Source organism: Chaetura pelagica, unplaced genomic scaffold, assembly GCF_000747805.2.
Source record: "Chaetura pelagica isolate M959 unplaced genomic scaffold, ChaPel_1.0 scaffold207, whole genome shotgun sequence".
NCBI classification, from domain to species: domain Eukaryota; kingdom Metazoa; phylum Chordata; class Aves; order Apodiformes; family Apodidae; genus Chaetura; species Chaetura pelagica.
The window spans coordinates 3333542-3349039 of record NW_009953929.1 but is presented as its reverse complement, the minus strand read 5'-3'; the positions used below and the strand labels follow the sequence as shown (position 1 = coordinate 3349039).

The window sequence follows — 15498 nt, the reverse complement described above, 5'->3', positions numbered from 1 at the left end:
TTTCCCTGTTCTCACTTTTCTGGTCTTCCTTATATAAAGTTCCCACTTGCTGTGGTTTTCATAACTTTCACACCCTGATCAGATTCTGTCCCAAGCAGATACAGCTCATAGCCATTCCCATCACCTGGCTGGTGGGGCACTTGTCTGTGGCCATGATTGCTTTTCTGTGGGAGGGTGGGAAGGAAGGACAGCAAATGGCAGGCAACAAAAAAGGCAGATGCAAGAAAGTAGTGAAGTTACTTTGCTTCGTGAATACCTCTCCTTTGTATTTGCTGATTCTTCGGTGTTTATGTGGCCAGGACCTGTTCTGCAAAGTGAGCCAGGAATGTGGCAGATGTGGTGGTGCAGTTGCAGTGCTCCCCCCTGCTGTTGGTAGACACCTCTTCTAATGACACTGTGCTGTGAGTGTCACCATTTGACTCAGGTCAGACAACAATGCTCTTGATCCTCTCTCCCCCCCACCCAGGTAGGGAAGGAGAGAGAGAAAAAGAGAGAGACTTGGCTGGATTGAAAACTAAACTACACAGCTTTAATTAAACACTAACGATATAAGAAAATACATACAATTATATTCAAATATGTGCAGATATGTGCAAAAGCCTCTTGCCTTCGCCCACCCCCAGCAACTCCCATAGCACTCCCTTCAGCTGGAACAGTCCGGAAGGATTCTGGAGCTGCTGCTGGAGAAAGCAGAGAGTGATGAGGGTCAGGAGAGCTCGAGCCTGGGGGTCAATGGTGATGGATGGACAGAGTCCTCCCTGGATGGTGGTCATGGACAGAAGAAAAGGGAAGAAGAAGCAGGAAGGAAGTTGTCTTCTGTGATCTCTGACCTTTCTCTGAGCTTACGTAGATATATGGAATGGAATATCTGTCTGAGCCGGCAGAGTGAAGGTGCGACCTTGAAAACTCAGCAGTTAGAAAAACATTGCTCTCTTATCAGCCTTAGTTCGAACACACTGGTGCTAGTTAAAAGAAAGCTTATTGAAGGAAAAAGAAAAATCAGTAAAAGGAAAATTGCCTTCATCCTGCCTCAAACCAGGGCAATGAGACAGTGTCCCCAGTGCTGCAGTCATTGGAAAACCGTGTCTCTTTTTGCAAGGGTAGCTGCTACAGCCCAGTTCTATTCTGAGTGTAGCTGCTACAGCCCAATTTCTATTTCCATTAATTACACTGCACCCTCATAAATTGCCCTTGCAGTTTGCCTCAGTAAAACTATTCATCACCTCCTCTTTTAAACTCTGGAGCTGGGGTACACAGGGACATGAAAGCAGCTGCTGTTTGTATTTTAATAATACAGCTTGCTAAATGCTCCTTTGAGAAGAAAGGTGTCATAAATAATTAAATGGAATTATTTTATAGTACATATGAATGTATATCATACCCGGTTAGAACAGCAGAATGTCACTTCATGCATGCAGATAGGAAGCTGTCTGTGCACACCGCTGAACAATTTGGGATCGTAGGAACCTGAGGCTGTGACAGGCATGATGATATGATGCTTCCCTGCCGTTTCTGGGTGTTGGTGAGTTCCTCTCTGGAAGGGCTGTGCTCCAGTTCCCTAGTGCATATTGTGTGATCTTGCTGCCATGGGAGGGACTGCCCTATTCTTGCTGTGTCTGTTTTAAATGTAGAGATTTTTATAATCTCTCTTTGGTGCTTTTGTGAGAAGGGAGATACATTTGTTTTGTATCTACTTTTTAAAAATGAAAATAAAACCCTTGCTAATGAAGAAACCTGAAGACAAATTATAACCTGTGTTGTCTGCCATAGTACTTAGTTTTTCAGGGGGGACTAACCTCTTTTTCAGCTTTTTCTCCTTGGGAAAGGAAAGATAAACAATATTCCCCAAAGAAACATCATGTGTTGGCTGTCCTTGCCTGGAGTAAGAAACACTGGAGGTGTTTTTCTTTGGTTTTTTTTTTTGTTTTGTTTTTTTTTGTGGTAGTTGTTTTGTGGTTTTTTCTATGTTGTTTTTTTTGTCATTGTTTTTGTGAGTTTCTTGTTGAATCAGGATGTTTTCTTGCAGATAAGATTCCCTCACATGAGTAGCTAGGTTGACCTGTTCTGATTTGATTCTTGCATACATGGCTTGCACTTTAATGCTGTTTGTTGGTTTGCACTGCAATTAATAATTTTCTACTTGGTTTCTGCCTAGCAGGAGATATCATCTTGTTTTAATGAAGAGGCAGCAGAGGAAAAAAGTGGATGTCTAGAGACAGATGATAGGGGACAAATAATATAGCATGTGCTTTTACTGTAAATATCTACATTTTTAATGTAAATTAAATCTAAAGTAAATTCTGTTACCCAAAATGCTGTTTTGTCTCTATTGTGCTTTCATATTTAAGCTCATGAATAATTAAACCTAAAATATATTTAATTTTCTATTTAAAAGTATTTAACCAAAATAATAACAGCTTTGGTAGGAAACCAGACTGTTAGGAAAGATTTAGCAAGGGCTGCAACTCCGTGAGTGAAAGTACAACTGTCTCACACCAGCATTGTATCAGGCTCCCTAAGAACAGGAGTCCTTTGGCTTTGCTTTCTTCAGCCTAGATGGGGAAAGCTACAGAATTTTAAAAGACAAGTAATTCCTCATTTGTTAGTGCACTCACTGATCTCTCTTGCCAAACTTCTGTCTGTGTTTCTAGATACTGTAAGAGTGGTCAGCTTTTCTTAAAATGCTCAACACGTGTTTCTGTCTGTGGTCTTTGAAAATCTCTCTGCCAATATCTCAAAGCAAAGGGAGAGAGAACACTCTAAACACATGGGCTTTCATGAAATGCCTTGAAGTATTTGGTTCCTGCTGTTAGGGGAAGAGAAACCTTCCCCTGTGGGCAGTTTATTCCAGCCTTGGCTGTGGTTTTGTCAGTTCAGACCTTGCTTCTTTATTCTTCCCTTCCTGTCTGATACTGGAAAGTGCTGGAGAAAGTATTATGCACTAGTTGGACTCTTCATTTGATATGATCAAGAATTATTAAGGTCTTAAAAAGATTTGCTTATTCTACTAAATAATTTTAATAACTGTTCGGAAAATTGTAAGCATAGGATGATGATAAATGGCTAAGACTATTTACTTGTTGCAGAGTTGTGAAACATTGTTAATGGAAAGTGTTTAAGTAATTGTTTATATAGAACACATTCATCAGACTTCTGACATACATATCAGATATATATTGCAGTCATAGTTAGCAGTATGGTGACTTTTGGATGGTGAGACCTCATGGAGCTGCTTATTCTATGGAGTGGCCTGTGCTTCATGGGATGGGTATCTTTTGCTTAGAGATGTCATAGACAGCCTGTAATCTTCTTTGCTTTGGGAAGCTATGTTCTGGAGTCATGCTGAAGAGCCATTTAGGGGAGTTATTGTTGCTTTACCCAGAACTGACCCTCTGTCCCCAGGTAGGTCAAGCAGCAACTGGAGTAAAGTTGTCTGAGCCTCAGAGACAAAGCACCCGGTAGGTGCTCTGCTCCCTACAGCTTGGCTGTGTAGTTCCAGTGACTGCCAGGCTTTGAAGCAGAGGACAGACAATAGGAATAGGTACAGCTGCTCTTGTATTTCTTTTACCCTAGCTTTTCCCAGATCAATGTAGGCTATGGAGAGTAGATGAATGTGATGCTTTGCAGTTTGAGTGTTTGCTCTGAATCAGTATCGATCCCACTGTTGTGTTTTGCTAATGTATCTTTATATCCTTTCTTTCTTACTTTTCATACAAATACAGAAATCCTCTGCAAATATAAATTGGAGCAATTTTTTAACTCCAGATGGCAGCTTTGGTTGGCTGCAAATTTCAAGACTGGGGCCTTTTTATAATGTTATCGATTCTTATATTTTTACTGCAGGTATTTATTGTTACACGAAGACAAGAAGTGTCAAGAAAAACAGTGAAAGGTTTATTTATTTCCATCATAAGTAGTTTATATTTTTTTCTTCAAAATGTACATTTGCATTGATTTCTCCTGCGTCAGACATATCAACAGCAAGGGCTATTCACTATAGATTTTTTGTTTGCAACGTCAACTGCAGGGCCAGTGGAAGCTACGAAAACAAGTTTTCTGCTCTTTGTAGCCTTGACCCCCATAATAGCAGAGAGGTGAACTGTGAATATGAAGGAAGCTCCTAGGATTTTGCTGTCCAGCTGGTGTGAATAGTGATTGGGTCTGACCTGCATCCATCTGAATTGTCCTGGGGGCAAGCTGCTGTAATAGATTATCTAAACTGCAGCAGTGATAAGTAGAGCTGTCCCCAGAGACGAGGTCCTTTCCCACCTTCCCCTTCTTTCCTCCAGACTTTGGACTGCTGCCTTCCAGGGTCTCCAAACCAAGGCTTGGTCTTTCATCTTGGCTGAAATTAACACCATAGAAGTATCTGTGTCTCAATTTTTGTTCTAGATGGTGAAGGACTGTTCTTTCTGACTGCTATGTAGGCTTATTGCCTTAGAGCTGATGTTCTTGTTGATGCTGTGGTTAAATTAGCCAGAAAAGGAGGGAGAGTCCCTCTGCGTCACTCTGCAAGACATCTTGCTGCCTGCAGGAATCTCCAGGAGATGAACCTCTTTTGAGGCATGGATAGCCAGTTCACTGGATGCTCACGGGGGCTAAGGATTTATTTCAGATCTTTCTGTGCTGGCTGGAAAGACATTATTCAAATGAAAATGACTGTATTGAAGGCACAGGCAGTCACTAAATAAATGCATTGTGAAAACAGGACCTTGGGGGCACTGTGAACTGTGGCTTTGAAATTAATCCAAAGCTGTATGGTACCATTGTCTTCCATCATTACACTCTATGGGATGTATTTGTTCTTTCAAATTTTTTTATTTAGTCTGCTAACATACTCTTGCATTGTTGAGTGGGAAATTTCTGGTTCAGTTGTAATATAGTGTCATAAGCCTTAGAGACAGTGACTTTCTACTCGTTCTGTGTGTGCAGAGCCTGAGTTGCTATGGCCCTGATCCAGAATTTGATAATGCAAACATAAATGATGAATCAGGCATATTTATCTAAGGGCTCAATTAGCAATAAAAAAAGTTGTTTAACTATACTTTCTTTTTAATAATGTATTTAGTGCTTTTTATTAAGTTGAAATATGCAAGGTCTGTTTTTTTATTGCTGCAACATAAGAGCTCCATCCCAGTGTAGGCACTGTATATTTTCTTCAGTCTTCAAATAAAACTTTTCCCAGAGATGCTAAAACTTCAGAGCTGGGAAGGTGTCAAAGGGTTTTGTGAAGTCATAGATTTGTTTCACATAGTGATACATGAAGGAGGTGTAAAACTTGATGATGATGAACATTCATAGGAGCCTTTGAAGATGTGGGTGTAGTTTCATTTATATGGGGCATGATAACTTGTGTTCTGCTGTTCTCTTCGTGGAATGGGTTTCATTTGCAGTGTGTGGAGGACAGCAGAAGTAAGTGCTGCTGTTCTTTTATAATTTATTTGTTATTAGTATTATCATTTTTTGACTGTCACCAGTCTTTTGGCACTCAGGAAGAGAAAAACTGAAATGGTTTAGCTGTCATTATTTTTCTTGTTCTTTCTGTGATGTAGCTCTAGCACTTCTCTTGAAATACAAACCAAATTTGTAGTCATCCTTGGTGGTCTTTGAAGCTGGCTCCCTTCCCTTTTGCTCTTAATTTCAGGTGTTGTCAAGTTGTGCCAGGAAGCAAGTGCAGTTGAGATATTTGGTCTCTAGAACTGAATGTCTTAGTAACGTGGGCTTTGTTCAGTTTTATTACTTGGCATCTTCTTTTAAAAGAAATAAAGGGAAAATACAAAGATCTCATGGGGAATGCTCAAAGAAGGGAACCTTGAGGACAGATCTCTTAGCTGTAAAGGATCCTGAAAAACGTTCACTCTGCAAGCCTTTCTTGGAATACTTCAGTGCCTAAAGTCTTGGAGAGTATGTAAAATGCACATGCCTCAATGGAAATGGTGGTCCAAGTTACATAGCTGTCCCCATACTTGCTTTTTACATGCTCCATTAAGTCCAATTGGAGAAGTTTTTGTGGGACTGATGCCAAAGTGAGCTTTCTGTTGGTTGGAAAGGAAAGGGAACAAACTAAGAGCAAACAGCTAGTTTCCCCTCTCTGCCCAGGGACTCCTTCCCTCTGCTTTGAGACAACAGCTGTGAGGAGCCCAGGACTGAAAAGCTTTCTGAAACATGATGGGTTACTTAAACAGATTTCCATGCTTGGGTTCAACCTCATGTAAATAAGGAATGTGTAGGGTAAAAAACTTGTGTGTAATTTGAACATAAACATGAAGGTGGATGTCTGGTTGCTGGGAGATCACAACTGTAAAAACTTACACCACTTTCTCCTGGTAGAAGGGACATTCTCACAGTGAAGGTTCTGAGGTGGCAGAGGAGAGGTTTTGGAAGGACTTTATGTGCAGGAAACTCCAAGTAACCGCAGTGTGGGTTGGTTTTCTTCTCACTTCCCTGGCTGCCTCCGCATCTCTCCTTGTCCTGAGAACACTCCTGAAGGACAATGGGAAATGAGCTGGCTTATCCAAGAATTAATTTCAATCCAGGTCACAGAGAAAGGAAGTTATGTGAGGCAATGAAAGGAGACAAAGAAGTAAAGTGATCTCAATAGCAACATAAAGAAAATATTGTGGAACAAAGGTAATCATCAACTTGTAGAGTAGGGTGTCCAGCAGCCCTGTTGAGGTTATGTATATGTTCACTCAGTTATGTCTTGCACTACAACATTTTTAAATCACTGCTAAAATTAAATTGAAGTCTTGAATTTTAAATAGTGCAGCATAAATCTTCCACTCACACCAGGACCCAAGTGTCTCCAAAGGCAGGCGAGCTGCAGTTTGCTAGTTCCACTTGATTTCATTTCAGAGTTGTCCCTGCAAGCCAAACCACAAAAAGAGCTCTTGTCCAGTGGAAAATGAAATGTAAGAGGTGATCCTTTTGTTGCTAACAGAAGGTTGCAGGGAGCAGAGCTTGCTCTTGCTGAGGTTGTATTTGGGCTTGGTTAACCACTTTGCCAATTAGGCAGAGACTCCTGGTCTTAGACCTCTTAGGTCTAACTGAGGACAGGAGTATAATACCCAGGGAAGTTTTTTAAGAGGCTTGTTGAACACCAGCCTGGTGTGATGGAAGGTGAAAAGCTTGGACTGTTGCATTTCTCAGGGTCATTTTTCCGAAGAGAACTCAGCTCACTTTCTTATTTATCCCACAATGGCCACTTGGCCTCTGGAACCAGTGGACTTTTTCTTGTTTGCTTTTGTTCATCTCAGAGTTTACAAATTAAGCCATGAGGGTAAATTTTTTGTCTGCTGGTACATTTATTTACTAAATTTTAAACTCTCCGAATGTAAATGTTTTTTCCTGCCTCTCCCCCAGGCAGTGTGGTTGGTGTTGGTGATGGGGCTGATCACACAGGGCTCTGTTCCTGTGGCCACTGTGGGCAGAGGTTTTTGTCTTCTTGCTCCCCTCCCTGGGAGGCCTGGCAGAGCTCTGTTCTGGGAGGACTGCGGTTTTATTTGGCAAGGAAGAGGGACTCTGGGATGTCTGTGCTCTTGGGTGTCTCTCTCAGAGCTGGGGCAGGACCTCAGAGTTCTGCCCTGTGCATCCGCAGTCCCTGGACTGTTTGTCCTGCTCAGTGTCTGAGGAATGAGAGATCTTTACTGGGTTAGGGAAGGAGCAGCTGCTGACCAATGCTTGTTTTTCCAAAGGAGTTCTGAAGGTGTAAAGAGTTGAATGCATTTCTTGCTGAGCTTGTTTATTATTTTTTGGGTTTGAGGTGGAATTTTAGCATTGTTTTAAGAATTGGCTTCACCTTTGTTCCCACTAAAGGTATCAGATGCTGGCTCTTGACTTAACTGATGAAGTCTTACTGACACTTCCATTTATTTTTTTTTTCTGGAGCTACTCTTTGATTCCTTGGAATAAATCAGACATTAACTACTGATCTTTTTTCCCCTCCCTCCTAAACCAGTGGGCAGCTGTCAGAGTCAATGGTTATTTTCCATTAGGCGGTTGCCCAGCTCAATCTCTTTTCCCTCTGAATTGTCTCCAAAATAAAACAGATCTTCACATACTTCTGTAAGCCATGTTCCTGCATTTGCAGAGTATTTCTGTGTGCTGAAGGAGCCCCACAGTTCCCACAAAGAGCCTCATGTTTGTGCTGTGAGGGCTTTGGCTGGACAGCAGGCAGTGTGGGTGAGGAAGCAGTGACAGGCACAGGGAAACTCTGCAGCCTTTTTCCTTAGCTGAGTTAGTCTGTTGGGTCTTACTTAAGCAAACGTTGCCTGAATGCAGTTCATGCTATTTGCTCAGTCATCCAGTGGAATGTCTGGGATATTTTTGTTTTTCTTCCAGAGCCAAAAATCTGCTTCTAAATTCTGAAGCCGCCAGCCTGAGGCAGAGTCACTGTGCCTGAGGGAGAGGACAGCTGAGCTGCTGTGGCAGTGCGGCCAGATGGGCACCCTGGCTGGCACGGAGCTCCCTCTGCACTAGGCCTGGGGTGTTAATTAAACTTGTTGCAAATTGCTCTACAGCTAAATTTGCTTTTCCTGAAGCAAAAGGCGTCCCATGGCTGCCTGAGCTACTGGGCAGCTCTCTGCTGCCTGCCCCACACATTTCCCAGTTTGACTGTAGATAAAAAAAAAAATCCAGTTTCAGCACTCAAAGCTGTGCAAACCTCTGGTGTGTCCTGGCCCTCCTCAGCCACCCAGTGAAGGAGGCACCGTTGGCTTTGTGGACACTGCCTTTGCAGTGGAGCTCCCCAAATGCCACCTTGTCTCCTGGCCAGCTTTCCAAACACTACACTGCATCCCTGGGCTCTGAGGGACCAACAGATGTCCTGATGGGTCCTGCCAGGCTGCCCAGGGCTTCTCTTAGGGAATCTTTCCAAAGCTTTGTGACCAGGGACATCCAGATTTGAGGCTAAAATAATGTTTATTTTAAATCACAGATTGTAAAAAGAGTCACTAAGATTTGCATAAGATTTAAGATTCTCTAGGGCATCCTCTGGTGATTGCAAATATGGAGAATTAATACCTACTGGGTCAAGTTCAGTGATCTATTTGTTTTAATTTTTTTCATTTTCTTCGATAATTTTTTTGACAAGGACCCTAATAATCTGCTGTGAAAGAAATATTTAAATTAAAGAAATAACTAAGTAGTTAATTTTCCATATGGTGCTTTGATCATGGTCTTTAACAGGGAGAGAACCCAGGGGCCTGTGTGTATACATGTTCTTGTGCCAGACTCCTGTGCCAAGAGAGCATCTGCCCTCATGTAATGGAATAATTATGGATTTTTACAACTTGGATCTTCTTTCTTGGAACTATGATAGACTACAGACTGGGGATGGGAAACAGAGGCAGAAGAAAGAAATTGGGCTGCACAACTTTAGGTTCCCAACTGAGGCTCATGAGTTAGAAGCAGTGTGGATGGACTTATGGTCCATAAGGGAGTCAGATCTGGAGTCAGACCGACACATGCAGAAGCTAAGCTATTCTGTATCTTGTATGAGCTGCAAGTAAAGAATATGAGGTCGATGATAAATACAAGAATTGCGTATGGAAAATAAAGCCCTCTTATTTCTTCTGACAAATGGTGCTGTTCAAGAAGTGAAAATGTCTATGGCAGCAGCTATAATGGTCTTTTAAAAGTTAATAAGCTGTTAAGCCTAGTTTTTAAAAGATAGTTTCACTGTACATTACTGGACTGAAGGTGTTGAAATCAACAATGTCAAATTACTCAGATGTTTTTGTAGTGTACAGGACAGTGCCTGAAAGATGACACCAATTAATCTTCATGTCCTTTGACATGAAACATCTCTACATGTCAGATGGCTGTTGCTGTGTTCTGGAAGGGCAAAGGCACAACATTTTTCTGTTGAGGACAGTTTTGTCAGATACTGACACTGGTGTTGGCAAGTCTCTAAGGTAAGATGAAGAGCTATTCAGAGCCTCTTGGCTTTCGCTAAAGGTTTGAATGTTTACAAGCAGAGAAGTGCTGAAACCACAAATATATTTTATGTCATACTGGCTTGCCAGGGAGTAAAGGTTCAGATGGAAAATGCCAGTTTGCTGTAGAAAGGCTGGAAAGAATGTGGATAATTTTTAACATACACAAGAAGTTGTTGCAAGTTGTGTCTTCCAGAAATCTGTGGGAAAGATGGAACACACAAACCAAAGGACTAAAAGTGCCATAAAGAAATATATTCCTGCGCCTGGAAGAAGTTGTAATCTGAAATGCCTTTATTGCTTAAGATTAAGACAGTGGCATTGAGCTGGCTTTTCCATTCCCTCCATCACTTAAAATACAGTGTCCGAAACAAGTAAAGGCTGTGACTGCCTGATGGTAGTTTACATGTTACAACCAACCTGTGGCTATTCTGCCTTCTGATGAGACCAGAGGGGAAGTAATGTGACTGCTGACCTTGGTGTGTATAGGATGACGTTTGCTATAGGATATGCCATGCTGTCAGAAGTAAGTCATCTTTCTGGAGTGCTGTTTGCTGCCAAGTGAACTCTGTCGAGAGTTTCTGAAGAAAGAGAAGTGTTATTCAGTCCTGGTGAGCTTTGTCTGATGGTCAGAGCTGTGTTATCACATCTGTGACTTTCAGCCTGAGCTGTGGCTATTGCCAGTCCTTGACAGTGATTGCTCTCTTGCTCTCCAGTTAGTAAGGCTATGCAGTTGATTCTGTTCAGGCTCGTCTTCAGTGTGTGTTTGCACATGCACATATAATAACGATGATGTATTTCTGTGTCCTTCACATCTGGTTCCTATGAATTCTAAGGATGAAATACCTTTTTTTATACTTCTGCTTGCTTCACACTCATGACACACTAGTGATTTTAGTGGAAAACTAGGAATTTTTGCCTCAAAATTATTTTCTTCTCTATCTGATAATAGAAGGAATAATTTACTCTTTGATCTTTGGGTGGCAAACTTGGGAATTGGAAAGGAAGATACAAGAATAGCTTTATTCTAACAATATGTGTGGCTGGTGGTTTCTGGGCACTTAAATAAAGATGGTAGTTCTGTAAGATGTGATGAGGTTGGAGCCAAAGTGCAAGAAGCATTACTTGTGGAATAACCTTGTAACTGAGGCCTCAGGGAGAAGCGCCCTATAAATCTATCCTTTGCTGGTTTTAGTTCCTACTGGTACCATCCCTGCAATTATGCAAATGTTAATCTCTAAGTTACTACATTTACCAGCTCCAGATGGATTAGTAGGTAATGGATAACATGTAGATAATATTTAGTCATGCAGAAAACTTAGTTCTGAAATGGATGCTACCTTTTTTTGTGTCAAATATTCAAGGTGTCTTGCCAGGCCCTCTATCCCTGTTCTGTATTTAGCAGGAGACTATGAAGTAATGAAATGCTAGACATCAGTCTTCACTAACAGCTTTAGTAATGCTACTCTTGTGAAATGCTTTTATTTGAACTAGGAAAAAATTATCATTTGTTTAAAAAGAAACACAAAATAGCATTAGTAGGTGTTGATGTTTATATGTAAGACACAGTACAGGAGAGACACTAAAACAGAGGTTTGTTTATTCTCCTGTGAACTCGTTGTTGTTGTAATGTCTAAGCACCTTATAAATATTTATGAATGTGTCCTCCAAGGAAAATGAAATTTATATAATGGAGATGCAAAGTGGTGTTAAAAGAAGCAACTTCCCAAAAGTTCCTACGCAGTTGTACTCTGGCAGAACTGGGACAGTAAATCAGACCATTATGTCCCATTTTGGTAAACAAGCCATCATCCCATCCTTATTAGTTACTTTTGCTGTGGCTGCTTTCAGAGTAATTCACTGCTTTTCTTTGTAAAATGCAAATACTTTATTTGTAAGGACACAGATTCTTTGCTGAAACTTCATACTTAGGCAGGCCATGCATGGATTGATGGCCTACAGGGGAGTGCAGTTAGTGGTGGAGAAGGAACAGAGAGAACGTTAAATTCAATTTACACTCGTGCAACAACCTGCTCTGGTCTTGCTGGACATATCCTGAGCATCACTTGGGACTCATCTGTGCTGAGAAGCTGATGCTCTGTGTGCTGGGGGTGAATTTGCAGCTCTGAGCTTAGCAGCACTAATTTCCTGGGAAGACCCTTACTAATGCTTCTCAAGTGGGGTGTAGTTACTTTTGCTTCCCTCTTCTCTCCCATTCCTCATGCTGTTATGGCAGGGCAGCTTACATGCTGTCAACAGCTTCCTCTTGCAGACAAGCCTGTAAATAGTTCCCTGCACTGCATGTCGTGCAGTAACACGAGGTACTTATTTCTGCATCCTCTGAGTGATAGTGGCCTCTCCCAGACAGCGTCTGGGGGGACAGCATGTGGCAGTGGTGGCAGCATCTCCTGCAGCCGGGGCTTCCAAATGGTATTTGGGCAGTGACAAAGTACGTAAGCAAGGGGATAATTGTCTGTTCCTGTTTAAAGGCATTGTGCAAAACTCTTTGAAGTCAGTGAAGGACTTGTGTTACTGCAAAGGGCTTTGAATCTAACCCCAAATGCTCAATTAATTTACAGGGTGTGTTAATCTTCCATTAGCTGGCTTGCGATTAGCAAATGGCGCCGAGCAAACCTTTGGAGAATATACTGGATGTGCAAATTTGCACACTGATTTTGATCTTTTCAAAGCAGTATGACTCTGGATATATGTTGAAATATCCCCCAGTATGTTGCAAGCACATAATTCTTTGGTCTTTTATGTGCTGTTTTTGTGTGTTTAGTTGGCACTATAAGCTCTGAGGTTTTATTTTAAGTTATTCTACAGTACTTTAGGGAACTCAACTCTCATCACTAATAAAATAAAATAAAGCAAAACACTGTAGGTCTTGCCTTGTTAACTGTTCTAGCTATTGTGTTTCTCACTGTTCCAAAAAATATAAAGCTTTATACGATTTAACATATTCCCCGTGCAAAGCATGAATATTTATAGGCAAAGAATAAGACTTCCCATTTTGAAATGTCAGTGCTATGAAATTGCTTTTTTGGCAGGCATGATTAAGCCACATGGACTTCCAATAATGTTTTGTAAGCTTTTTTCTTAATTATGGCTTAATTTAGGCTTCAGAGTTTAACAAAACCTATGAAGCTTGCAGCAAAATATTTTTCTTGTGGAAAATTTTGTTTACATGGAATACAAATCCTGTATTCCTTGTGGGTATGGCTTTTACATGTCTTTAAATGTGGAAACCCCCTGTTTTTTCTCTGCATTTCTGAAAGCATATACAAAATTAAAATAGCTGATACTTGGTGTTTAGTTCAGAATTTTGAAGAAATCAGTTTGAAAAATGCATGTGATTATTTTTTTTTCAAAATGCCCTAAGTAAAATGCACATGAGGTTATAAGACATCAAGCAAGAGCCACAAGATTCTGTCTCATGCAATTACAGCTACAAGAATCAAATTAGAAGCAATTTTGCTTTCATATAGTTGTTCTCAAATGCGCCATTCTGACAACAGCAATAAATAGAATAATCTGCATAACTGCGTTTATGTGGTGTTGATCTGTCTTTTCTAGAGAAAATCCCTTTTCCCAAATAAAATAATCTTCCATTCAGCTGTAAGTGGAAGAAAACCTCTTTAGCAGCTGCACAGATTTAGGGGAATATTTCTGCACAGGCTTAATACAGAATTTTGATATGGACCTCTCAGTGAATTTGATTTTTGGTGAACAAAATACAGTAAGGGCACTAAACCCACCTTGCTTTCCTGTGCAGATGAGCTAGACAAAAAAGCACAGAGATTATGTGATTAAGCTAAGGTAGATTTATTAGTAGATGGGTTTTTTTTACAGCATATTTGTAATAAATATCTCAGCCCTGCACAAACACAGAGTTTTGAACAGTTTTAAGCTATTCCTGGCTTAATACTTCAGTAGACACAGCAAAAGTGGTGGAGAAACAGGATCATTTTGGAAAAAAAACATTCAAACAGTTTAAAAACCTCCCCTGTGATTATGCTGACACCCTGCTGCCTTGCATTATAAAACTGATAATGTCTCAGTCTCCCTAATACTAATTTTTGAAATATGATTTAAAAAATGTTAATAAATTACAAAGGAGAAAAAAAAAAAAAAAAAGTGTTTACCATCACAGCTACCAGGGGGCTGCTCCACTGGTGCTTAGACTTGCTAATGTGAGCTTAGAGGTACAGTCATGGGCTCAAAAGCTGGGCTTTCCAAGGCAGAGTGAAATCCCTTGAAACTCAGAGGAACATTTTTACCATCTGGGTTTGAATAGTGAAGTCAGCATCTGAAAAAGCAAATATCTGGAAAGTAGTTTGAGAACTGCTTTACTAAAGATGATGGGGAAATTGAAAAGTTTGTGGGGAAGAAGAGGTGTGTGCTTTCATTTTCCAGATAAAGGAAAGTTTCTTGGGTGGGCAGAAGGAACACTGGGACCTGCTGTCTGTGTTTTACCTATCTCTGCTCTTCTTTGCAGGTTACGTATTTGGGTAAGGTTTCCACAACAGGGATGCAGTTTTTGTCAGGCTGCACAGAAAAACCAGTCATCGAATTATGGAAGAAGCACACGCTTGCCAGGGAGGATATTTACCCAGCTAATGCCCTTCTGGAAATTCGCCCTTTCCAAGTCTGGCTGCATCATCTGGACCTCAAAGGCGAGGCAACAGTCCACATGGATACCTTTCAGGTAGCACGTATAGCCTACTGCACTGCTGACCACAATGTCAGCCCAAACATCTTTGCTTGGGTCTATCGGGAGATCAACGATGACTTGTCCTACCAGATGGACTGCCATGCTGTAGAGTGTGAGAGCAAGCTGGAGGCCAAGAAGCTGGCCCATGCCATGATGGAGGCCTTTAAGAAGACTTTTCACAGCATGAAAAGTGATGGCCGGATCCACAGGAACAGCTCGTCAGAGGAAGTGTCTCATGAATTTGAGTCTGATGATGGCTGACTGAACTTATCCACGGTTCAGGTAGCACGTATAGCCTACTGCACTGCTGACCACAATGTCAGCCCAAACATCTTTGCTTGGGTCTATCGGGAGATCAACGATGACTTGTCCTACCAGATGGACTGCCATGCTGTAGAGTGTGAGAGCAAGCTGGAGGCCAAGAAGCTGGCCCATGCCATGATGGAGGCCTTTAAGAAGACTTTTCACAGCATGAAAAGTGATGGCCGGATCCACAGGAACAGCTCGTCAGAGGAAGTGTCTCATGAATTTGAGTCTGATGATGGCTGACTGAACTTATCCATGGTTCAGCAAATGCAGAAATGGCCTAGGGAATGAGAGCTGATAGATGAATAAGCAGCAATTGAAATTGGGGAATGAAAGGACTGCCAAACACTTGTCTGACCAGCTTTTTCAATCAAAACAGCAATTCAGTACCTACAGATATGCATCATTAGAGTGATTACGTTAGATTGAAACCTGCTGCTGTTGTAAAATTGAGAAAAAAGCTCCCTCCCCCATCTCTTTCACCCACCCATCACTGTCCCTTTCTCATCTCCGTAGTTCAGGTGCATACCATGAAGTAGAATA

General features: G+C 41.3%; 1 protein-coding gene across 1 annotated transcript in view; it reads left to right on the top strand.

Annotated features, from left to right (window-relative positions):
* Positions 1–14910, top strand: part of PID1 (phosphotyrosine interaction domain containing 1) — a 47365-nt gene extending 32455 nt beyond the window's left edge. The window contains exon 2 of the mRNA XM_010001631.1: positions 14434–14910. Coding sequence (XP_009999933.1) covers positions 14434–14910 — 477 coding nt within the window. The remainder of the gene's footprint in view (positions 1–14433) is intronic.
* The last annotated feature ends 588 nt before the right edge of the window (positions 14911–15498 follow it).